At 46.7% G+C, this 25215-nt stretch overlaps 3 protein-coding genes across 6 annotated transcripts; 2 read left to right on the top strand and 1 right to left on the bottom strand.

Moving 5' to 3' along the window:
- Nucleotides 1-186: 186 nt before the first annotated feature.
- On the top strand, nt 187-12719 carry LOC117644628. Its single transcript, XM_034384239.1, has 13 exons — nt 187-269; nt 383-494; nt 8795-8970; nt 9045-9314; nt 9429-10507; nt 10612-10950; nt 11038-11184; nt 11286-11324; nt 11397-11561; nt 11648-11696; nt 11791-11894; nt 11971-12255; nt 12346-12719. Exons 1-13 carry the CDS (start codon nt 187-189, stop codon nt 12534-12536), a joined length of 3039 nt encoding a protein of 1012 aa, XP_034240130.1. The 3' UTR covers nt 12537-12719.
- Nucleotides 12655-16361, top strand: LOC117644629. Its single transcript, XM_034384240.1, has 7 exons — nt 12655-12673; nt 13227-13343; nt 13491-13542; nt 13629-13748; nt 13838-14307; nt 14449-14616; nt 14702-16361. The coding sequence occupies exons 1-5, from the start codon at nt 12655-12657 to the stop codon at nt 13902-13904; spliced, it is 375 nt and encodes a 124-aa protein (XP_034240131.1). The 3' UTR covers nt 13905-14307; nt 14449-14616; nt 14702-16361.
- Nucleotides 16362-22068: 5707 nt separating this feature from the next.
- On the bottom strand, nt 22069-23498 carry LOC117644987. 4 transcript variants are annotated; one of them, XR_004587686.1, is made up of 3 exons: nt 23215-23486; nt 22752-22902; nt 22078-22174 (listed from the first exon to the last, which is right to left on the bottom strand). XR_004587686.1 is itself a non-coding variant. In XM_034384855.1 (3 exons), exons 1-3 carry the CDS (start codon nt 23421-23423, stop codon nt 22153-22155), a joined length of 378 nt encoding a protein of 125 aa, XP_034240746.1. In that variant the 5' UTR covers nt 23424-23498; the 3' UTR covers nt 22078-22152. The 4 variants fall into 4 exon arrangements, 1 of the variants encoding a protein (XP_034240746.1); XM_034384855.1 differs by having other exon boundaries at nt 23219-23498; XR_004587685.1 differs by lacking the exons at nt 22752-22902; nt 23215-23486 and adding an exon at nt 22407-22619 and having other exon boundaries at nt 22069-22174.
- Between the last annotated feature and the right edge of the window lie 1717 nt (nt 23499-25215).

Below are 25215 nucleotides of genomic sequence, written 5' to 3' on the forward strand. Positions count from 1 at the left end.
AAAGGTGTCAGCTAGCTTTTACTCGAGAGTCCAAAAACCAAGTTGTATCCTAACAATATAATAGGGGCTGGCTGCCGGGGCGGGCTGGTGAGTCTGTGGTCGAGCCGCAGCCTGCGCGGAATTCGACAATTAGTCCGGACGTTAGCGGCGCATACCGGGACCCACCTTGCAAAATGTGATACCGGAATGCCACTTGGCACAGTTGTTGTACTATCCCCAAGGATCATTTTAAGAGGTGGAGCCCAGGTGGACCCCCCTGCAGAGCGGCGGTACACGCGTTTGCCTATTTTCCAGGGGCAGAATGGAAAATCATTCGAAATAGACCTTATCTGACTGGCTATGGACCTTATCTGACTGGCTATCACCTTGAGTTTTGGTGCAGGACCACTTCTTTGGATGCTCAACGTGATTTTACTCTGGTTGGTGACGTAGCTATGCGTCAAACGGGAATTGCCTACCTCCCAGAAGCAAAATACCGTTTTGGTACAACATTGGTACACGCAGTCCAATAGCTTACATGCAGATAGAAATATAGGATAGGAATCTCAGTGTTAACAGACGATGTCAAAATGCTTTGGACGCTACTTTTATTTTCAGTCTCATTATAATATCACGTAAAATTTCGCAAGGATTTAAAACCATGGCTCATTTACATAAATAGTTCTCAGAGTTGCCACGATTTTCAGAGACTAACCCATTTCAAGTTTTGCCGAAGAAGTCGAAATAATACGGGTATTTCGTAGAAAAGCTGGGGCGGAAATCTTTGGGATTCTTACTAATGCGTTGCAGTTGAAGGAAAAGCATTATACAACGGCCTGAAGTAATACGATTTCTACTAAAAAGTGTGGCAAAAAAACAATTACGAGTATAGGAAATCAAATTCCTTTACTCGGTTCGGATTTTTACTTCACCGCATTGGTAATTGGCAAAAGAACGAAATGCATAGGAATTTTCCAAATCACGTATAGGATTATTGTCGTTTCCCATACCGAAGTCGGTACTTTTACCATACGACGGTGTAGTAGAAATGCCATTATATTTTAGAGTATGTATCGAGCGGTTGCGTCAAAGTAGGGGCGACAGCAGAGCGCCCGGGTGATTCCGTGCGTAGGGGGTCATTTCAGGTCACCGGGGCCTTGCGCCTGAACTGAGGTTGATTTGGTAGCTTGGGCAATTCAAATTTGTTTTACTGAACGAAGACCATGTCCTCATGTGGATAAGTCGATCTAACTTTTGTTTATCTAGGTTTCGTAAGCTGCTAAAGTGTCGTTTTGTAAGTTCAGTCATGGTCACCAACACCTATAAGACAACATTGCCATGCTGTAGTATATGACTCAGCCACATCAAAAGAAAACTGGCTATTTCACTCTCTTCCCTGACTTATTCTTAACAAAATTACTGAAGGTGACCTTTGTATCATCACTTGTTGAACCCGAAACAGCCCTCGGGAAAATGTCCACCGTGACCGTGTGGCCATGTGACCTATGCTGTTTACACAAATGACGGTCTACTGGGGTTCCTTTTCATTTTGGAACCTCGCGACCACTTGGGATCGAAAGAACATAAAAAACGCTTCCAGAAGCCCGTGCCCGCGGGACCTGGGGCGGTCAAACGACGCTTCCAGGCCGTCAGAATTGTTCAAAACGGTAAGGGTGTATAAATAGTTGTAAATTCCGTTTCGGGCCGTAGCTCCTCCATCTGAGGGAGAAAGTTCCAACAATCTTCCCTAAAAAAAAACGCTATTTTGGATGCTCAAAATGACACCGTCAACAGTTTCTACCTATCTTGTAACCCAGCGGGTCAGGAGACTAAAAACTTCGCTTTGTAAATTCCATAATCTGTAAATTCCGTCATAATTTCTGTAAATTCCGCCGTATTTCATAGGGAAAGAAATTAAAAGTCAACTTGTAGCGCTGCCACGCTCAGAGGGGTACTGTGGGGTACTATGTATACCATCTACACCAAATATAGCCCCTAAAGTTGAACTTTAAAAAAGAACATTTGATACATCCAAAATGACCCTATACGCACGGAATCACCCGCCCCCCCCCCCTTCATGAAAAAAGGGGGCGTCGTGCATAAGAGAATTGTTGCGAAAGAGGCTGCCCTCACGTCAAGTGGCCCACATACGGCAGCACCCGTGGGTATTCCTATCATATATTTCTATCTGCATGTAAGCTATTGGACTGCGTGTACCAATGTTGTACCCTCAATGCGCGTTCGGGGCTCTTCTACGTCCACATTTTAAACGCATGCAGTGATGAAATGTGTTTTTATACTCAATCGATTTCCCAGGAGTTTGCATGGACCGATTAATGGACGTCAAGAACTTAATATTCGCGAAAACGGTATTTTGCTTCCAACCAGAGTAAAATCACGTTGGGCATCCAAAGAAGTGGTCCTGTACCAAAACTCAAGGTGATAGCCAGTCAGATAAGGTCCATAGCCAGTCAGATAAGGTCTATTTCGAATGATTTTCAATTCTGCCCCTGGAAAACAGGCAAACGCGTGTACCGCCGCTCTGCAGGGGGGTCCACCTGGGCTCCACCTCTTAAAATGATCCTTGGGGATAATACAACAACTGTGCCAAGTGGCATTCCGGTATCACATTTTGCAAGGTGGGTTCCACTAATCTCCGGACTAAATGGCACCCCCTCCTCGCGCGCGACGGCCTGGGTGCAACATTCACAATCCCTCCCCGCTACAGCGCACAAAGGACTCAGCTTTTAAATACTATCTTTGGAATGAACCCATACTACACCGTACAAGAAAACCAAACGAGTATCATCTGCTTTCATTAACGTTCGTTGAATGAGATTTTTTCGTGATATCACTGGTTTTCTAAGTGTAATGATGAACTAATTATAACAACATTTTTATTGCATTAGCAGCGCCATGAAAAAGTTGTTAACTGCAATAATTATTGTATTGTATTAGCGCATTTATCTATTGTCAGTGATGCTAGAAGCATGATTTTTTCTTGGTTTCCCAAACTTTACGGAGAAAGTCCAGAGTTTATGGAGAGCTCCATACACATGTTAGGAAAAAACTCCATGATTTTCCCATTTTTTTCTCGTCAATTTCTGACACCATGATAATCTGCACCTCTCAATTGGACCGATCACTCGTTACGTACGGCCGTCGTTTTCGATTCAAGCCATAGTGATGAGGCCTTTGGTAATTTAGTCGTATCTCTACAACTATTTTAACAGTGAGGGAAAGTGAGATTAATTAGGATTGTTGAAAATACATACTGAATTCATTTACTTTCGTCTTTAAAATTAAATGACTTTAAGGATCTACAATCGGCTTTGGGATGACTTCACAGTCTGCGACTACGCAGAAGTGTGGCATGATCGCAGTCTTGACCTTGCTCATGTGGCGTGCTGTTATTCGGAACTTGTAGCGGCCGTAGGGCATCACGGGGAAGTGAGGAAACGTCCAGCTCACCGATTCGTTCTTGTATTCAAAGTCTCCCTAAAGAGGAAAAGCGGTGATGATAAAGGGTAGTGGAAAGAGGGTTATTGGTATGGAGGCATTTAAAACAGGAAGCAAAGAACAATAATGAAGTAATATGAATTGAAATTGATATCCAAGAAGGGAGACTTTTTTTTGAAACGTGGTTCATCATCAATTCATCACCAAAAGGACCCACGGAAACACAATTGGGATCACAGTAAAAACTCTACGAAGAATCGCTTCGTAATAAGAGGAAAATGAAGGCATTGTAACATCTACGAAGAAATGCTTCGTATTATGAAGCGAAATTCCTCGCAATACGAAACATTTCTTCATAATACGAAGGAATTCTACTATGTCTTCATTTTCTTCGTAGCTATGAAGCAAATGCCTCGTAGGCTTTTAAGAGTGATCATGTCACTCGCGACTCTCTTTTTCATGCAATATTTCAGAAACATATCCCTACGAACATTAAAGATCACTTGAATATATATTGTAAAGGGATTTCTACTGCGTTTCTTTATATTCCTGGCGGTGTAGGAAGTGACCAGATACATAAATAATCACGAAACATACCTTAAGATGATTGGCTGAGCGATAGCGAAGCCTGTTACTCCAGTCGGGTTGAAAAGTTTTTCATGTCTGTCTGTCTGTCTGTCTGTCTGTGTGTCCGCACTACTCCTCCTGAACGGCTCGGCCGATCTCGGTAAGATTTTGCACACTTTTTAGGTATGTCCTTGGCTCGGCACACGCGGCACACTAGCTCAACCGGTTCAGGTTTTATAGCCGAAAAACACCTAAAAAACGGCGAAAAATCGAGTTTTTTGAGATCACTTCTGTCTTGGAGAATGGGGGGTCTGGGGGGCGGAGCCCCCCAGCCTCGACAAGATAAAAAGTGACAAGGGTCAAGATCGTGTTAACTGTAGATAAAACAACTCTGTTTAGAATGTAGGGGGTCTGGGGGGCGAAGCCCCCCCAGCATTCAGCAAGTTAAAAAACAACCGACAATGGACAAGCCATTGCCTGCCGCAGGCAGGCTAGCGCCGCAGGCCAAGGTAGGTACGCCGGGCGTGGATTGGAAGAACAGGCAGCGAGACATCGCGAAGCCTGTTACGACAAGACGCGGTCTGGCGTAAACCCACCTTGTTGAATGCACGCTACGGATTTTCCATTCAATTTTCGCGAACGTAACTTTTATAGAGCCTACAAAAGGACCGAGTACAAGGTAGGTTTACGCCAGACCGCGTCTTGTCGTAACAGGCTTCGCGATGTCTTGCTGCCTGTTCCTCCAATCCACGCCTGGCGTACCTACCTTGGCCTGCGGCGCTAGCCTGCCTGCGGCAGGCAATGGCTTGTCCGTTGTCGGTTATTTTTTAACTTGTTGAATGCTGGGGGGGGCTCCGCCCCCCAGACCCCCCTACATTGTAAATAGAGTTGTTTTATCTACAGATAACACGATCTTGACCCTTGTCACTTTTTAACTTGTCAGGGCTGGGGGGCTCCGCCCCCCAGACCCCCCTTTCTCCAAGACAGAAGTGGTCTATCTGCAGAAATCTCTATTTTTCGCCGTTTTTTAGGTGTTTTTCGCCTATAAAAACTGAACCAGTTGAGCTAGGATGGTGAAATTTCGCGTGTGCCGAGCCAAGGACATACCCAAAAAGTGTGCAAAATCTCATTGAGATCGGCCGAGCCGTTCAGGAGGAGTAGTGCGGACACACAGACACACAGACACACAGACCGACAGACAGACAGACAAAACTTTTCAACCCCACTGGAGTAACAGGCTTCGCTATCGCTCAGCCAATTAATCATTATGAACTTCATGAATTGATTCTCATGAAGTATGTCACGCATATACTACGCCTGGAAGTCACTTTATTGGGCTTCCCTCGCACTACCTCGCACGAAAGAGGCTATTAGGTCGCAAGCAAAGTGAGGTTAGAGTTGCGGGACTTGGAAAAGTTCCCCGAATGGGCAATAGACTTGAAGAACGTTTGCACGAAATATGGGGTATTGCCAGATAGATGAACTTGTCATTATTAACTTCCATTAAATCGTTTATACCATGCCTCGGAACAAATTCTCCTAAAAAAGTGACTTATCCTGAAAAAAGTTAACGAAGCATCGCTATCATCAAGAACCTATAAAGCCCCAATCCGACTGACTCACTGACTCACTCACTCACTCTTATAAATGTTTGGGGTCAAGGAGTGGTCGTAGAGACTTGCGGTTTTTTCCATTCGATTCCAAATTTTATGGGAAAATTGGGAAAAATCCCAAAAGTTGAAAATTCCTCACCGTTTCCGAGCAAACCCACTTTATCTTCAAAAAAGGGGACCAAATTCCTCGCCGTTTCCGAGCAAACCTACTCAATCTTCAAAAAAGGGGACCGACCGACTAAAAATTTTTATTCGCCCCTCACAATAGCGAAGCGTTCCGAAACCTAGCCAAGGACTATTCCAAAGTTGTCCACCAGCCCCGGACAGTTCCGCTTTCCCTCTGGTTAGGCCCGAATCGAGTCCGGGCCGAATCGGAGTCCGGACCGGACAGTTCCGTTTCTTGGTTTCAGAACCACTCATAGTCAAGGACTGTCCGAAAGAGTCCTGCCTAGGTGCAGCTGTCCCGGACTGCAGCCCCTCGCTGGCCCAACCCGCCAGGCCCCGCGAGGCTCGAGTCGAGCAGAGCCCAGCCGGCCCATGCACCTGAGCCGAGCCGGGGCGCCCGGACGTCCCGGCAACTGGGTACGCGGAAAACGCCGCTCGCCGGCATACCGAAGAAAGCCGAAGGGTTGCCGAGGTTACCTGGCGCTCTGGCGGACGCGGCCAGAGATGCATTTTTCGCCAGTTTACGGCGAGCTGTTGAGCGAGTCACATCGCACGGCAGCGCATCTGTGATCAGTGAACAGAAAAACGCGCACAAGTCACATCTACTTTTCGCTCGATACTTTCTCGGAGCAATGTTCAGGCGATTCGCGACTGTTCTGGAAGTAATTTTTGGTGAGGTGTCGTGTACGGCGTTTTCCTAAACATTGATCGAATTTGAGTGCGTTGCTGTACTAAGTGTCGCAAACAAACAACTATCCGCTGGCTGCTGGCTACCGCAAGTGTGTGTGTGTCTCTCAAACTTAAAGGACGGGCGGTGAGAGGGTGGGAGGTGTATTATTTTATTCGCCTCTCTTCTTTCACCCTCGTCCCCAAGTGTTTCCATCATTTGCAAACAACTTCAACGAGTTCGCTTGTGCAGGCATGTACTTGCACGTATGATACACTTAGTGCATGATCAAAATTTGTGTGTAATATTCCACTGGAGGCTAATCGCGTCCCTTGCCGTGTCTGACCGGCCAACATGCCCCCCGAGCCGAGCCGAGCTGAGCCGAGCCGATCGGAGCCGAGCCGCCTCGGCACAGTGGTGGCTGCCCAGCCGAGCCGGGTAGGGTGAGCCGAGCCGGCGCTAGGGCGCTGCTCCCGCGGAAAACCCCCGGCCGGCCCGCCGAAGCAACCTGCGTCCGAAGGGAAAGGGGAAGGGGGAAGGGGGAAAGGGAGGGGCGAGGGGCAGCAGGCTGGTGCATTTGTTCGGACTGTCCGTTTTTCGACTAGCGTTGGTACTCAGGACAAGTCCGGAATCTTTCTGACTTTGGTCTTTTTCAATGTTTTTGGGAACTGTCCGAGGACGGATTTGGGAACTGTCCCCGTCCGACTTTCGGAGCCGTTTCGGACGGTCCGCAAACGGCTGTTTTTGGCTGCTTTTCGGACTCCATCATTTTCGTACGGGGCCCCATCGGTAGGTCTGGTCAAGACATTTCCGAAACTATGCCGCAATCGGGTGCCCGTCACCGGCAACATCCTCAAAAACGATTAATTAGGCCTAAATTCAACAAAATCCACTCAATCTTCAAAAAGGGGGACCGACCGACTAAAAATTTTTATTCGCCCCATCGGTAGGTCTGGTCGAGACATTTCCAAACCTGTGCCGCAATCGGGTCCCCGTCACCGGCAACATCCTCAAAACGATTAAATAGGCCTAAATTCAACAAAATCCACTCAATCTTCAAAAAAGGGGACCGACCGACTAAAAATTTTTATTCGCCCCGTCGGTAGGTCTGGTCGAGACATTTCCGAAACTGTGCCGCAATCGGGTCCCCGTCACCGGCAACATACTCAAAATCAATCATCAATTGTCATCAAGAACCTATAAAGCCCCAAAATCCGACTGACTGATTCCTTTACTCATGAACAACCTATATAGCCCCAATCCGACTGGGATAATATTATACGCAGGAGCGCCCCTGCGAACAACGGCTTTAAAACATATGTACAGGAGTGAAGCTCCTGCGATCAAGGGCCCTATCCATTGTGTGCAGGAGCAAGCCTCGGGGGCCTACTCCTGCGGACAAGGGCTAATTGCATTGCATGCAGGAGTAGGTCCTGGAGCCTACTCCTGCGGACAAGAAGCAAAAATGTTATGCACAGGAGCAAGCCCCTGGAGAATACTCCTGCGAACAAAAACCGAAAAACGTTATACGCAGGAGCGGGTCCCCGGAGAAGACTCCTGCGGACAAGAACCTAAAACTTTATACGCAGGAGCAAACATCTCCTGCGAACAGTTGTTCATGGGTTATATGCAGGAGTAACTGTCTTCTGCTATTTTCAGAGGAAATAAAGTGTCGTCAAGATCGTTTTGTGATTCTTCTAACTTATCTGTATCCTTTTTTTATGTTATTTGTAGTGAATTGGGTTTTTCTTTTATTAGTTCTCTGTACAGTTGGCAGTGCCCTTGTTTCAGCATCCCGGTAGGTTGGTATGGTAAATGAGAGAGTGAGGTGCGTGCAAACTGAGTTCTCAACAGGCTAGCTGGTGAAGTCTCCGTCTTCAGCTAATGTAAGTTGTTTTAAAGTATTTTTCTTTTCTAAATAATCTGTAGAATTTGTTTTTTACCACTGGTGTAAAAGACGCTCCTCAGGGTGTAAATTAGGAACAGGTGGAATAGGTTATGTGACTGTCCGCCGGAGCCACATTTCTGTCAAATCCTGGAGAGTGGCTCTCGCAATCTCTGAAGCTCAATTTCCTTCAAGTTTTAGAAGTCGCTCACTTTCTTCCTTGTCCTTACCTCCTGAGTCTTTAATATTAGCGTGAAAGTTTGCAAATTGCTGTTATGTCTGTGTGAGCCTTTGTGGAGACCCACCTGTTGAGCTTTCCTTGTGCCTTTCGTTCATGTTTGTCCACTCTTTATTTATACAGTAAAAATGGCGAAAATTGCCTTAGGAAGCACCTTTAAAACTTTTGAAGAGCTGGAGGCTGCAATGAAATCTTACATTAATGAGAAAAAGCTTCCCTAGGTTGTCTCGTCCAGCAAAAGTGCAGCTCTGTACAACAGAAAACAGAGAAGTAAAGGCTCTTCTAACTTTATAGATGAGTCTCTTCATTGGAAAGAAGCTGTTATTGGATGCAAACATTATGGAGCTCCAAGGAGCCATGAGCATGTACCAGGAACAAAAGAGCGTGCCAACCAGAGGTGTGTCACTTTATCATATTGTTCTTAAAAATCTTCACCTATCATACTTAACTGGCACGTTTCTTTCACCACAGCACATTTAAGACACATTGCAAAGCAAAGTTCAATGTCAATTATTCAGTTAAAGATCAATGCTTTGAAATAACAAAACTTGAGGAGCAGCACTCGAATCATCCTATAAATGACAAATTTACTTCCCTCTACCCTGAGTTTCGGAAGATTCCGAAGGAAGCGGTAGAAGCTGCAGAGGATCTGCTAGAAAATGATGTGAAAGCACATCACATACGAAGCAAGGTTTGCTCTTACGGTGTTCTTGCAACAAGGCAGGACATTCAAAACTTAAGGTAATTGATACAATTTTTTTGCGTTATTTTACCATTATAATTATTTATTTGGAACTGGTTGGATTTTCTTTATGGTTGGTTTAACTACAATGGATGTTCTTGGCATATTTTCAGGAACCGATGGAAAAAAAAGAAGATGGGCGGTAAAACTCCAGAGGCAGCTGTATTTGATCAGCTGGAACAAATGTTGGAAGAAGATCCTGGGAGTGTTGCCGTCATTAATCATGATGCAGACAGTGGTGTAATCAACAGCATCTTCTTTCAAACCTCGTCCATGAAGAAAGCTTATAGTGATTATCCTGAGGTTCTAATTATGGACACCACATACAAACTCTGTGACAATGATATGCCCCTCATTGTTTTCCAAACCATTGACTGTTATGGATCCTCGAGAAATGCGGGTTACGCAATCATTAGCTCAGAAAAGAAAGAAATTGTTTCGCATGCTCTGAGTCTTATTTGCAGAAGCAACAATGATGCTTTTCAGAGGCTCGGCATTGTTGTTGTTGATAAAGATCAAAGTGAAATTGCTGCCATCAAAGAAATTGCACCACATGCTGAGATCCATCTGTGCGACTATCATTCTAAAGTGTCAATGGAGAAAGGTGGAAAGAAGCACCATGGATCCAACTACATGGAAGACGTCCATCCAATTGTGCTCTCCTTGATTCATGCTCACAGTAAGGAAGAGTTTGATGAAGCTTACGGTGTTTTGAAAACTGTTGCAAATCCTGCCTTTATGGACTATTATCATAAATATTGGCACAATAGTGGTCTTGTTTGGAGTGACTACCAGCGCAACTTATCACTCAACTTGAAGGCGCGCACCACAGGCAGAGTGGAAAGTCAAAATGCTAAAATTAAGATTCTTGTCAGCAAAGCGTACCCTGTAGCTGAAGTGATTTTCAGGCTAAGAATGCTTAACAAGTTTAAAGACTTGGACAATGATTACAAGGACTTCACCAATTCAGTGAAAGTAAAATACCATAAGTACTCCAATGATGCCATCCTTCAGCAAATAATCAAGTTGAACACACCTTTTGTTGCCGCAGAACTCCAAAGAAACTATGAACGGAGCAAGCATCCTCCATCGAGCAACCTTCATACTGTTTCTCTAAGTACTTGTGATTGCAAATATTACAGCAATACAAAGCTACCTTGCTCCCACATTTTCCGGCAAAGAAAGCTTGAAGGTAGTGTCCATGGCCACAATTTATTACTTGCCAATGCTATCATTTAGTTCTCACTAAATTTACATATTCTAGATCTGTTTAACTGTATTCTGTAAATTTTGCAGATGTTGAGGTATATGATCATGACTTGATTCCTCCGAGGTGGAAAGCTAATGAGGACTGCTTTGCACCTGAACTGGAGGATGAAGAAAATGACTTAAGATCAAGTATCAATTTCATGGCAACCAGTTCTGTCAAAGTCCCGAAAAGGAAGAAAACACTCACATCGGAGCAAAAATACACAGAGTGCATGAAAATATGTACAGAAATATGTTCCAAAGTTGCAAACTCTGGTGGACAACAATATGAATATAATTTGAATGCACTTATGTGCATTTCAAAATATTTCAGTGAGGGGAAGAAAGTTGCTGTTGTCACCATTGATGCCAATAACAAATCACAAGGTAATGTTATCCAAAAATTTCACAACTGTTGAAGCGCTTAGTTATATTTGTTTATTTCTCATTACCAAATGTTCAAACCACTTGCAGGAATCGTGTATCCATTGGAAAAGAAGGACACGTCAGAAGTGCCGGTAATAAATATAGTTGACAGTGATACTGAGGACTTGCAAGAATTTTCTTCTCCTGTAGTTAAACCCGAACCACCTGATGTGACTCCAAGCAATAATGATAAAGGTGAGTACAAAATTAGTATAAATTACAAGTTTTAATGTTTTATTTTTCCTTCTTTTTTTTGTAAGGAATTTATTATAATTCTTGGTTTTGCATCATCTCAGGGGATGTCATTCCTTGTCACAGGAGGACTACTACAGAAGGTAATTACTTCCTCTCAAACCAGCTTTCTGTTCTGTCCACATGAAATAAGCAGTTTCCAATTTTTTTTTCAGTTTTTGAGAAAATGGTCCCTGGGGCAAAATTGTCCCTCAAACTGCCAGTCAAAGCGCCGAAGAGGGGACGTCCCAGAAATAACAAGAGGCATCCGATGTTCAATCCCAAATCAAAGAGAAAGCAGGGTCAGGGATCTGACGCAGGAGAAGATGATGCTGATGAAGGTATTAATTAAATGATATTGAAGATTTGAAATGTTGGACCTTTCTGTTCATGCATTTATTTGTGTTTTTGTCTGCTCCTTCTTCAGTCGGACTTTCACCTAAAGTATGCAGTTCTTGCCAGCAAGTAGCTTCAATGTGAGTTCAAAAGTGTATAATGTGTCGCCTTCACAGTTTTGAAAAGGTCTGTTTTTGTTATCCATTTTTTTCTTACACTGTACTAATTTTTCAGTCGTACATCCTTTAGCAAGATGAATAGAGGCAGGAAAATGTACCATTGCAAAAATCCTAAAGGTTATGGCTGTCGAAAATTCTTCGAATGGCTTCCAGGCACAAGTACTGTTGTTCCTCTTTATCCTTTGTCTAGGTTTTCAGTGCCTTTATAATTCATACTGTTTGTACTTAAATACAGACACTTTGGACACAATTCTTGAAGACAATGAAGAAAACAACGAAACTGGTGATGACACAGTGCTTGTTGAGGAAATTGCAGACACCTTGGACGCTAGTTCTGAAGAAGTTGAAAAAGACCAGGAAAGTGGTGATGACATAGTGCTTGTTGAGGAAACAGCGGACACTATGGACACAATTTCTGGAGTAGATAAAGAAAGCAAGGAAAGAGGTGATCATGCACTGCTTGAGGAAACTGAAAGGGATGACAATTGTGATATTTCCTTGGAATCTAATGACACGGCAGGTTTGTATTCTTTGAAGTGGATAAGAAGATACCTTGTATCACATCAACCCTGATGAAAGCCTTGTTGACTTAATGTTATGTGTTTTACAGGACATACCCCAACAGGGGGCGAGATAACTACCAGTATTATGGATTTAGATAGGGATAATGACATTGACACTCTTCTTGAAACGGACCTTCTTCTTGACTCTTCTCTGAATGACTCTGATTGTAGTATCAATCCATCTCAAGGTATAGGTCTCACTCATATGTTATTATTGTGGAATTTGGGGTGCAGGTAACATCCATCCTCCTGCTGGGGCTACAAATGAAGCAGGCATTCCTTTTATGTAGATCTCCGTGGTGGTGCAGTTGCTCCCTCTAATGCTTTAGCAGGGTCACTTTGTTTATCTTGTAGGCATGGGCACTGGAGATTCAAGTCAGTTTTATGTGTTTTCAGGTTCATGTTCAATTTGTCTATTGGTTGAAATAATTTGCAATGCAAGTGTGATGACTTTATAATAAGTTTATTTAACCAAAATCTTGAATTCTCGTTTAGCATTTTCTCAATCAGAATAATTCAAGACTGTTTGTGTCAAGTACTTAAAAAATTAATACATATTGCTGAACTTGTGAAACTTTTAAAAAGTCTCCCTCACTTGATTGTTGTAAAATATTTTACACCTTTCTCAGAGATTAATCTGTGCTGCCAATGTAGGTTGACCACAATGAACGTAAGTTGTTTCTTGAAAGTCCTGAGACCTAGACCTGTCAGTACTTAGTTGCAGGAGTACCATTACTTTGTGCCAGTAATGCTGTGGTTAATCCGGTTTGGTTGAAGGGAGTAAATCTTAGTGTGCTTTGGTAGTATAACATTGATATTTTTTTTATTTGAAATTTAAATCTTTGAAATGTCCTTTCCCATGTTTGTCTTATTATTTACATTCTTGAGTATTACTTCTCTTGTGTAATTTCTCTGTAATGTCTTGTAGAAAATGCTTTGTTGGAAGGGAAGAGAAAAGCTTCATCGCCACAGACTCTAGTTGCAAAGAGGTTAAAACTGTCTGGAAGTAGTGCGTCTAGTGTACAGACTACTCAAACATCTTCAGGTACGTGTGTCAGAATAGATTATCTTTTTGAATCTAAATATCACTCTTAAAATGTAGACAAAATATTTTTGAAGCAATGTAGAGTTTCCTGCATGGTTTTTTTTTCCCTATGACATCGCAGTATTATAATGTTCACTTAATATGTAGGTCTTCGTCCTCATTGGAAATGCTTCACATGTTCTAACAAAGATTTAACTAGGTAAGTGCTGTTATGAGCTTTTCCTTCCCATGTAAGTCAGTGCATTAATAGGTGTATTGGTATTGAACTTTTTTTTTTATTTGAAGGACGACCATCACTGACAGAAGCAGTCCTAATTTTGGACGGGTATACTTTGCCTGTTTTAACAAGAACTGTTCTAAGGAGAAACCCTTCTTATTTTGGGCACCAATTTCTAACACATCTAAGTATGTTCAAAATAATAAATTGTGTATTTTACCATTACAATTACACATCAAACTTTCTCATACAATGTGGTGGAATTATATTTTTGCAGAGAAATCACCCAAGTTCAAGGATCTGTACAGAGTTCTCAGCAGGGTTCTAAAGGTACAGTATGTTGAAGAATGGCCAATTAAGTGATTCTTCAAAATTTAATTTTACAAAATTTTGCTTTCTTTTTTCTCATTGTTTTATGGAATAGTAAAAGATGATGTCTTTGAAAGATTTTGTTGAAACAATGTTCTCTATTACTAAGCTGTAAAAACAACTGTGAGAAAAAAAATTGCAAAATTTCGTACATTTGCCTCTGGAACAGATTCTCGTGGTTACACCACACACGTTACACATGTGGTGAGAGTGATTTTTCTTAAAGGCTGAACATAAGGTTTGTAATTATTCTTACTTTTTTGTTGAGTTTTGTAATGTAAAATGGTCAAGAGGTTCACAGGATACTCCTAACGTAATGGGAACCACAGCCCTTTCAAGGGTTTTATTAGTCCTTCTGAGGACTTTGTCTGCATTTTGGTATGTACAGACAACAGAAACTATGTTGTTTCTGAGGCAGTGTGGAACACCAGCTGTCTCTCTGCAGTCTGTTTCGGAACTGTACTTGTTCTTGGACTCATCATTTTCTTCTGACTAAATCATCATGTTTTTTTGTCGTAGGTGATGTGGCCAGTGGTGTTCAGAGATGCTGTTCCTGCTTGCTGGAGGCAGGAGGCCACTCTTGCCTTTTCTGCAAGAAAGTGGTGCACGCCATAATGCCATGTTCAGCTCCTGCACCTCGGCAAGAAGAGGGGTATGGCCAGAAGCGCATTTGTCGCAGTTGCCATGGTTAGTGTGGAAGTTGAAGTGTCATGTTTCTTTTCCCATAAGTTTGTTGCTTAAAATTTGGTATCGTGTATCACTTGTATTTCAGATTCTGCAAACAAAGTGGGTAGCAAGGCGAAGAAAAGTGTAGTGAAAACACCCAGAGAGCTTACAACAGATGACCTTGAAAATGCTCTGGAGCTGTTCAGAAAACAGTTTCCTGAGGTGGCTGGGTTTCAGTCACCCGCCCCTGGTTTATACCCCTACGAACCTACCATGAATGGCAATGTCGACACAGTTCAAATTTTATATGACAAAGAAAGGGAGCATTGGGTTGCTGTAATAATTAGGAGCACAACAAGTGATGGCCCCAAAATTTATGTATATGACAGCTTGCAGCGAAGCAATGGTGTCGCTCATCTGACACCATCATTGAAATTGGCCATCGCTGAGTTAGTCCCAACAAAGGGACCAACAATAAGTGTTACCTACCCAGCCTGTCAGCAGCAAAAAGACAAAAGTAGTTGCGGATACTTTGCAGTTGCCAATGCACTGGACTTTTGCCAAAACCGAAGAATCCAATGCAAAGTATTCAAGTCATCTCTTTTGGAGAGCCATTTTGACAGCTGTGTGGAAAAGAAATTACTATCATCATTCCCGGTTGACAGGTCATTGTTTAGATCGCCTGGAAGAACGAGCTTCAAAGAGGTTTTTGGAGTGTACTGTGTATGCCGTATGCCTGAAGATTATGATGTCGCAACTGTGGAATGTGAATCATGCAATGAGTGGTTCCACTTTAAGTGTGTCGGTCTACTGGCAGCACCTGACACTTGGGTTTGTGCTACATGTAGGGCTGAAGACCCAACTTCTGTGATGATAGTAGAATAATCTGTACTCTCTTTTTCAGGCCAGTAAGTAATTTTGCCTTGTTATATGAAGATGTCTTTATGTTTTTATCATGTTACCATGTTACCCAAAAAAACCAGCAGCCCACGTAAACCTCAGATTGCTCAGGTAAAGTTAGGTGTGCCCGTTTCATTTGTGCCCTACTAACATTGCCTTAGAAGGTGTCGGTAATCTTGGATTACCTTATAAAATATTATAGTTCATGAGAACAATTTGCAAAGTTTCTTTATTGCAATTCACTTTAGATTATTACAATTCACTTTAGATTGCTCCATGCCATAGCAGTGTAAAGCAGACTTAAAGAAAGACAAGACTAAATTCCAATTCAGATAAAAATTCAAAAATTTCCAAGATAAAAACTTAAAAACCAGAGATGAAAATCAATGTGGCCCACAAGTTGGAACATGGCTCAGATCCATGACTCCAAAAGTTACGTTTTAAGCTTTTGGCCCACCTAAAATTACCAAGGCGGTCTTAGGCTTACTTAGGCTGCGGCCTTTTCCAGTAACATCTTAATGTTTTCTCATTTATGACAAGTTTGTACCTTACTTTTTATTGGTTTCTTCTTATTTTTGACTATTCTCTGTGTCAGGTAATCAGTTTTTTTTTGTGTGTTTTTTTAATCTAATTTTTTCTAGGCATAGACATTGCTTTGGAATTTACCTTTTTTTCAATCCTCACCTGGTTTTACAGTTTTGAAGATTTAAAAGGAATTGAAGGTCTCTTTTAGGCTTTAAGGTTTTTACCATATACACTTTATTCTAATAACTGTTTCGGAAGTGTTTATGTGGCTAATATTTGTCTCCTGGATTTAGGTTGATTGTCTAATCTTTCCTTCCAGAATGTATGTACGGGTAGATCACATCTAACATCTTTTTTCTTGGTTTATGTCTAATATTTTTTTACCTGTACTTAAGTAGGTCATGTCTAATTTTTTTACTCTTTCTGGATGGCTAGATTATGTCATGTCTAGTGTTTTTCTTTCTGAAGATGTTCAAGATTATATGCAACGTTTCAACAAATTAAAATGACTCATTTTAATAAACAATACTTCTAAAGATTTGTATTTTTTTTTCCTAAACAACTTCCTCAGGAATTCTTATTTTATAATGTGCTCGGATCTTTGGGTTTCCTTTCTTTGAATACTCCACCCAAAATAAAATTAAAATCTTGAGAAACTTCAGAACATACTTATTGTTTGTGCCTTCATAGATATTAAGAGGGCTATGGGAAACCAAATGTATTATTCAATTCTGCAATAATGAAGCACTTTTGGATTTGGCATTAATATTTTTACTGAAATTCATCAATCATGCAGTTTGGTGATGATGCTCCTCATACAATTAAGGCAATCACCAGAATCAAAGGAATTGTGCAGAAGCATCATACAACACATTCATTACAAGAAAAAATGATGTAGCCCAGTGACAAATTTTGAACCCTAGCCCAATCAAAGTGACCGAACTGATAGTCTCTGATAGATACCAAAACCTGCTAAAGTCCTGGCGAAGATTATCATTGTTGACCAAGTTGGAGTGGTTTCCAGTAGCAAAAGTCCATTGGCAAGTTGAACCTTACCTTGCAAAAGCCGTGCATGTTAAAATATCATCCAATAAGTTTTATGCTACTCGACATCAGCCCTTTACAGTACATTTAAATCCAGGCGCGGATTCGGGAGGGGGGGGGGGGGGAAGCCGCCTGAAAGGTAGGCAAAAAATAATGGCAGACGTAGGCAACTTTTGCAACATCTCCCCCCCCCTTCCCCGTTTCTGGATCCACGCCCGTCCAAAACAGTTAACATGCCCCGTCTCGGATTAAACTTTTAACCAATGAACAGTAATTCGGGACACTCTCCTGCGTATAAAGTTTTAGGTTCTTGTCCGCAGGAGTCTTCTCCGGGGTAGGGATGGAAAGACCGCGTCCGGATAATCCGGTTATCCGGATGCAGCCTTCTAATATCCGGATAGGTTGCGACCGGATACTTGATTTTGAAAAAATATATGGGAAAAAGACGGATATTTTACCGGATATCCGCCTATTATCCGGATTTCGACCTCGGATAACCGGATAGGTTAAGACCGGATATTACTTTCAAATCTGACCGCTTTGCAGATATCCGGACTTTTCTTTCAGCTTTCCATCCCTACTCCGGGGACCCGCTCCTGCGTATAACGTTTTTTGTTTTTGTCCGCAGGAGTCTTCTCCGGGGGCCCGCTCCTGCGTATAACGTTTTTCGGTTTTTGTTCGCAGGAGTATTCTCCAGGGGCTTGCTCCTGTGCATAACATTTTTGCTTCTTGTCCGCAGGAGTAGGCTCCAGGACCTACTCCTGCATGCAATGCAATTAGCCCTTGTCCGCAGGAGTAGGCCCCCGAGGCTTGCTCCTGCACACAATGGATAGGGCCCTTGATCGCAGGAGCTTCACTCCTGTACATATGTTTTAAAGCCGTTGTTCGCAGGGGCGCTCCTGCGTATAATATTGTCCAACTTATAATAAATTTCTGAAGTCAAAATTGGGCGTAGCTCGCAAAGTTTACCCTGTGGTCATGCATAAATAACGCGGATCTCTGCTTGATGGAGCACCACAGAAGACAAACTTGATGTCTTGTGACACTTTGTACTCCGACCGGAATGGTCAGTTACGGTCGTAAACCCTTCGTGGTTACGATCGTAGTCGTAACCGGAAATGTCCGAAATTACGGTCGTAATCGTATTCCGGCCGGAATCGTATCCCGGTCGGAATCCTATCCCGGTCGTAACCGTACTCGGAACCGTAACCGGGATTTTCGGCTGGGTTGGTGCAAGTGTGGTCGCGTTACGGGGCGTGCCGCGTGCTGCGCACGGACCAGGGCCGAGCCTTTGAGAGCAAGCTCCTGAAAAAGGTCCTTGACATCTTTGCCATCGACCGGGTGCGAACCACGGCCGGACGGCCGCAGGCCAATGGCAAGGCGGAACGGTTCATCAGGGTGATCAAGGACGGCCTGGCCAAGTTCATTGACCCAGGCCAGAAGGACTGGCCGGACTTCCTGCCCCTCGTCCTGCTGTCGTACCGAGCTGCGGAGCACACTGCCTCAAAATGCTCCCCCGCAGAGCTCATGTACGGACGCCGGCTGGTGCTGCCGGCGGACCTGTACACGTGCCCGCCGGACACGACCGCCATGTCCAAGCTGAAGGGCCTGCCGGCCGACCTGCGCGACGTACTTCGCGACTTGCACCACGAGGCGGCGCAGAATCTGCGCTCCGCCTCGCACGCAATGAAGCTGAGGTACGACGAGAAGGCCCGGATCACGCCATTCAGCGAGGGCGACAGGGTGTGGCTCTACGATCCGAAACGGAAAAAGGGGCGCAACCCTAAGCTGCAGCGGCCTTGGGAGCAGGGCTGGACGATCACGAAGGTGATCAACGACATCACCATGCGCATCCAGCACGACGGCAGGCGAAGGCCGCGGGTGGTACACGTCGACAGGCTTAGCAAGCAGATTGCTGCTGCTGGCCGACGACGGCGCCGGCGAGGCAGGAAGCCCGATGGCGACCCGTTGGCCTAGACGCGAAGTGGCCGCCGCACCCCAGCCCCTGGGGACTCGAAAAAAAAGAGAGGCGGCCGCTGGTACTCGAACCCGGGTCGGAAAGCCCCGCGCGCGCCTAACGCGGCGAATCGCCATCGGCCCGCCGGCCGGCCGCCGCCCTCTCGCCTAGCTCCTAGGCGAGGGGAGAGGGGGGCGAGGGGAGATACGCCCTGAGCCGCGCCGTGCCGACTCGCTGCACGCCGCCCTCTCGCCTAGCTTCTAGGCGAGGGGAGAGGGGGGCGAGGGGAGATACGCCCTGAGCCGCGCCGTGCCGACTCGCGGCACAGCGACCGCGGCTGACCGCCCCCTCGCGACCTCCCAGCCAACTCCCTCTGCCAAACAGCCCCTTTCCCGCCCTTTTTGGCGTTGGGCAGGAGCAGGACGCCGTGCAGCAGTCAGTCCGCCGCCATTGCTGTTCAGAGAGACAAGACGCTCAGACGCTCCGCGACGCCAAAGCCCAGCAAGACCATGTCCACCATGAAATCTGTGATCGTGAGCAGCGGGGGAAGCGGAGGAGGAAAGAGAGGAGGCGGAGGAAGCAAGAAGCAGCCTGACGACGCGAGTGACGAGGTGAGAGCCTGGAAGTGCTCAAAGTGTAAAAGTCTGACCCAACGGCCGCCGCGGGACGGGCAGCCAGCCCTCTGCTACGGCTGCTTCCAGAGGTCGAAGGCAGCCTCTGCCAACGGCCGCAGGAAGCACGGCGGCAACGGTCGGTCAGCACCTGACGACCGGGCCAACGGTCATGGAAAAGGGGCGCGCCGTGCAGCCTCTGCCGGCCGCCCTAGCCAGGCCGTGAGCCTTGCCGCCGCCGCCGGCCCCTCCGTCAACGCCCAGACCGTGGTGGCGGCTCCTGCTCCAGGAGCCCTGCTCACCCTTACGGTGGGCGTCAACGCCGAAGGGAAGGCGGAAATCTCCGTTTTTAGCGGCGCCGCGGCCGCGGCAGCATCCGTCCCCGTCCCCGCCTCCGGCTCCAACAAGAGGTCGTACAGCGAGGCTGCGGGGGGGCGCACTTCGCCAGGCGGCCAGGCGGGACCTCGCAAGCAAGCCCGCCAGTCGGGCAAGGGCCACAAGAAGCAGGACGCCGACGACCAGGCCGCGAAGCCTACAGCCAAACCCGCCGCCAAGAAGCTCGCCAAGGCCGCCGACGCCGCCAAGCCACAGGACGCCGCCAAGCCACAGGACGTCGCCAAGCCCGCCGTCAAGCACACCCAGGACAAGCCCGCCGCCGCCGCCCCCAAGCCCCCGCAAGCTGATGGCGCCGAGCAGGAGCAGCCACTAAAGGTAAACAGAAACCCGCGGTGTGGCAACTGTCAGCGAACCGGCCACAGGGCTGATGGCTGCCCTCAACCCTGCAGCAACTGCGGGGCTGAGCACAGCATGCGCCAATGCGTCGACGGGCTGAGGAACCGTAAAGGCAGAAAGGCAGCCCCTGCCTCACAAGGACCCCAGGTGGCAGCTTCTGCTCCTGTGGTTCCCCCCTTGGCTGAGAACTCAGTGGCTGAAGGCTCTCAGGCAATAACCACGGAACTTCAGCAACTGGATCTGTACGGGACCTCGTCAAGGGACCCCCTGCTGAGCGAGGCTGCGAACCAGGACAACATGGATGACGTCGACATGAGCGAGGATCTCCATCTCACAGTCAACGAGGAAGATCGTCTTCTGGATGAAGATGAATACGTGGAAGATCTTTGAAACTGGTCTTTGATTTGAATTTGTATCTGAGTTTATTCTTTTATTTTGTTTACCTCTTATCGTGTAAGCTTCTAGTTTTGTTTACTTCTATTGTGTAAGTTTCTAGTGCCATGCATTAAAAATGCATTATTTACCCTTTCTATGTGCTGTGTTGGGTTACGTTTCTTTCCTTGCCATTCAATAGTCACTAAGTCTCGGGAAAAGTTACCCACTTTGCATTTATTTTGATGTGGTACAACGCTTTTAAATTCTAAACTCTTAAACGGGTTTTAACAGTGCCCATGTCTTTGCATTTTAACGATTATGGTGCAACTTCACTCAAGTAGTTAAACTTTCAAGTCAACAGCAAGTGCACCTTTGACTTTAACTTGGCTTGCCGCAAACAAATTTTTAATGATTTAAAACCGCCTAGTTACTGGTGATGTTTATTTCCTGCTACACTTGCTAGTGGTGGCAAGCTGAGCCTAAACGGTAAACCAAAACAAAGTACTGCGTGAAATGACACTGTTTCAGTCTACAAGTATCTGGAGCAACCACACTTCAGCTTCTGAACTTCAAACCTGGCCTACGCTCCACTCGATTGATGTCAATTCAACACCGCTCACCTGGCATTCTGGTCCCCAACTACACTGCAAAGAAGTCCACAACTTCTGTCTGCTCCTTGCTCGTACTGGTTGTGTTCTGAGTAATACAGCTGTCCTGGGTCTAAAGTTGTCAGCTGCTGGCTACTTCTTGATTTGGGCTGCACTGTAGCTTGTAACCTGCCTAAGGTCTCCGGGTCTGGTTTTAGTGAGGTTTCCCTACCCACCGTATCCCGAATGGGGGAGACACGATTTGCCAAGTCATTTTAAATGGTAAATCACGCAGATCGGCAAGTTTTCTAACAGAGAGAGGGGGGTAATGTTGTGATGTTCAAATGATTGCATCCCATGCGATCGCTTCGCACACACTGGTAAATACTCCAGCAGACGACTCTCTGCCGCTCTGCGTATAACGCTGCCCTCACTGCGCATGCGCGCAGATGCGCAAGCGACGAGCGCGCGCCCGAGCTGCCCCTGGTGGCCGGCGCGGGAACTACAGCGGGCGGGCGGGCCGCCCGGGCCCTGCGACTCGGCGGATCGCGGATCGACGCGGCAGTTGCGCCTAGCTCGCTCGAGTGTGAGCATCTACGTGCAGCTTCTCATCGCTCTCCGAGTCTTCCCTACTACAACCGAAATACAACCGTCTTTCTACTCCCAATTCTCTCTTATTCCCTTTAAGCCTCCCTGCCGCACATTTAACAATATTATAGAAACAAGACAAGAATAAAGAAACAAACCATATGGCGAAGTTGTCAGGGTTATTGATGTGACGAGTGGGAGCAGACTTGGTGGAATCACAACACTGAAGCGAACAGATTCAGCACTCCCCTTGCAGCCACCTGCAATAAGAAACAGAATGAATCCATTCGATTGGTTATACTTGAAAACAGAAATTGTACGCTTCGAATGAATCTGAAGCAAATGTGGCAGCTTTTGACTTGCCACATAATATCTTTATGAATACATATTGAATGCTCATACGTATGATATTGCATGCAGGGGAAAATAAAGAAAACCTAACTATTTCTACATTGCCAGAACAGTGAAAAATTCACCATGAATGAACCTAACCTAAGATGGATATTTGTTTCAACGAAGTATCAGACTATTAAGCTGAACGATTGAAAGGCAGAACGGCAGAACGGCTGAACTAGCAACACGAACTCAACAAGGCGCAGTGGCAAAGTAGCTGCCGGCGACTCGTTCAAACGGCATTTTCGTTATCAATTATTAAAAACTTTCTTCCTTCACTTCGGCTGCTCGGGGTTGTTGTTGTTAGTTGCACAAGTGTCCGCCACAGAAACTAGAGCGCGCTGAGGGCGTTCCGTCCGCCGACGTAGTTCTACAAGCGGCCACCACAGAAAAGATAGAGCGCGCGGCGGACGCTACCTAAGAGGAGTGCGAAGGGTTGCCTACCTTGCAGGGCGCTGGAGGCTTTCCCGCAGCGCCGGCGCCTCGGCACGCATTGCGGAGTGGTTGGCGAACTGACGACGAATATCTCGGGATAGTGTGTCGGACCGGAGGTGTCTGTTCATGTAGTGCCGCCAGAGCTCAGTAAAAATGTCACCTGCAACAGACAGGTTGTGAAAAGCATCGCAGAAATGTCACGATAGGGGGGCGCGAATACGAACTGAAACGAACGAGTGGTTGTGGGGGAGAGGAGTAAATCCGTTTCAAAGTGTAGTCGAGTGCAGTCGAAAGCGAGAAAAAGTGGCGAGACTGTAAGCCGACGCTGCCTGACACGACCGAGTCGGAATGGTTGCCTACCTCGTTCGGCCCTGCCTACCTCTCGGGCGCTTTCGGGCGCGCAGCCTGATTTGCTTAGCAGCAAAGCAAGGGACGTAGGGGAGTCAACGGAACGAATGTCGAACGCCGATACCTACGAGTCGCTGGTGCGGTCGCTGGACTGGCCACGCTCTGGGGATCAGACCAAGACTGCGACTGGCTCCAAATCCGGGGCCGCTCTCTGGACTTCCCTTCCGGCGCTACGGTCGATTCACACTGACAAGCTGGTGGCAAGTACCGGGCAGTGCACGCGCCGTCCTCTGAAACAGTATACAGGGTTCTGAAAGCATCGCGGTAAAACATCGAGTGCGAAGAAGCAGTGCGAAAGAGAAACAACGGTGCGAAGCCTCAGCGGGGCTGCAAGCAGGCAGGGCGATAAACCCAATTTCTCTTTGCACGGGATGCGAGCCGCGGACTGCAGAGTATGTTCATTCTACAGTCCGCGGCTCAGAGACCGTCCTTAGAGAGTAGCGGTGTACCCCATACCCAGGCTTCCCTCGCGGGCCCGCAGCAGCAGTGCACCCAATGCACCCGGTGCATTGAGGGTGCATGCCACATGCAGACCCGACGTAAGGTTCAACGTCCTGTGTTCAGCACCACGGAAGGTGCATAGCGCAAAAAGCATAGTGGCGCCTGCAGGGGCGGGTCGAATGCGTGCGAACTCAAACAGTCGTTTTGCCAGGGCGGAACTCACCTGCACTCCTGCTCCCACTGACGCACCGCGAGCCCCCGAGGCACAAGCAGCCCTCCGGTGCATCAGAAGGCTGTCTTGTAGCCCAGGGGCTTGAACGCGGATGCGCGGGGAGAGGAGTACCCGTACCCGTACCCAACCGCGATTACGAGACCATACGGACGAACCACAACTCCGAAGCGAGCCCATCCTGCACACACTGCAAGAAAAAGACCACAACAAAAGTACGCAAATTCCTGGCAATTTTTTTAACAGGAAATTATTGTACTTTTAAAGAACAACAATTGTTGTACAAAGTACAATGGAACCGGCATGACGATTGCTGTGCAGTCCAGGCCTCGTGATTTGTACAATTCTCGTTGTACTTTCTACAATCTCCGTTGTACTTTTTTTGTACATTTTTTTTTCTTGCAGTGCATGAGCAGCATTAAGCGCATCGCTCTCACCTGCTCCTGGTTCATTGATACGAAGATACACAAGGGAAGAGGTGAGCTGTATTAACAACACTATCATCCCGACACTGCAGCAATAAAGTGCGCATCGCGCAACGCACGCACGCACGCATGCATGCTGCAGGATCAGACCACAACACCTCGCCGCCAACGTGGTTGGCGATGACGCTCTGCTGCTCTAGCGCCAAAGCGCCGAGCTCATGTCGGGGCGAACTTGCGATGCGGTTGGACTTCCCCCATTCCTCCCGACAACGCCTTGCGCGGTCCGTGTGAAGGACAGGACGAGTCCGGCGGGGCGTCGCCTCTCTGCGGAAGCATAACTGGGACTTGTGTTTCTTACATCGCTCCTTAGGCGATGTGGTCAAGTTTTCTCTTCGCCTGGTACGGTCCATCGTATCGGGCATTCAAAACATCTTTTGAATCATCACTTCGACCCACCGAAGTGGAATCCACTTTGCCAGACACGATCCATCGTACGACCGAAGTCGGCGGGGTGACCACAGAGCAGGGCACCTGGTGCTGGGGCTGGGGATTGCGAGTGGCGCAGCACGCAATCGTCTGCCCTCCTCTGGCACGGCCTTAACGGCCACTTCGGCGTGCAGGCGTCGGTGCCTTCGGGCAGCGGGGCCACAGCACGTCGACCGTGGCCTCGGCAAAGGAGTCTACTCTAGACCGTCCTTTACTGCGTGCTTTACATTAGCGAATGACGGAGGCGGAGTGCGTGTCACGTCTGTTGGTCAAGGGACTTCCCCCTGAATCCACGACGGCCACCCCCCACCTGTCTGCGGCCACGGCCACGGCGACCGGAGTGCCACTGCCGCCCGCGCGCGTTCGGGAGCGTGTCGCATTGGTTCCCTGCAACGACGTCGAAGACGCCATGGCCTCTGGACCACGTTCCTTGGCCGAGTCGGGGACCTTAAGGAGCTCAGCGCGGCCGCGCAGAGCGCTGTGC

The sequence above is a fragment of the Thrips palmi genome, unplaced genomic scaffold, assembly GCF_012932325.1.
Source record: "Thrips palmi isolate BJ-2018 unplaced genomic scaffold, TpBJ-2018v1 HiC_scaffold_18, whole genome shotgun sequence".
Classification (NCBI taxonomy): domain Eukaryota; kingdom Metazoa; phylum Arthropoda; class Insecta; order Thysanoptera; family Thripidae; genus Thrips; species Thrips palmi.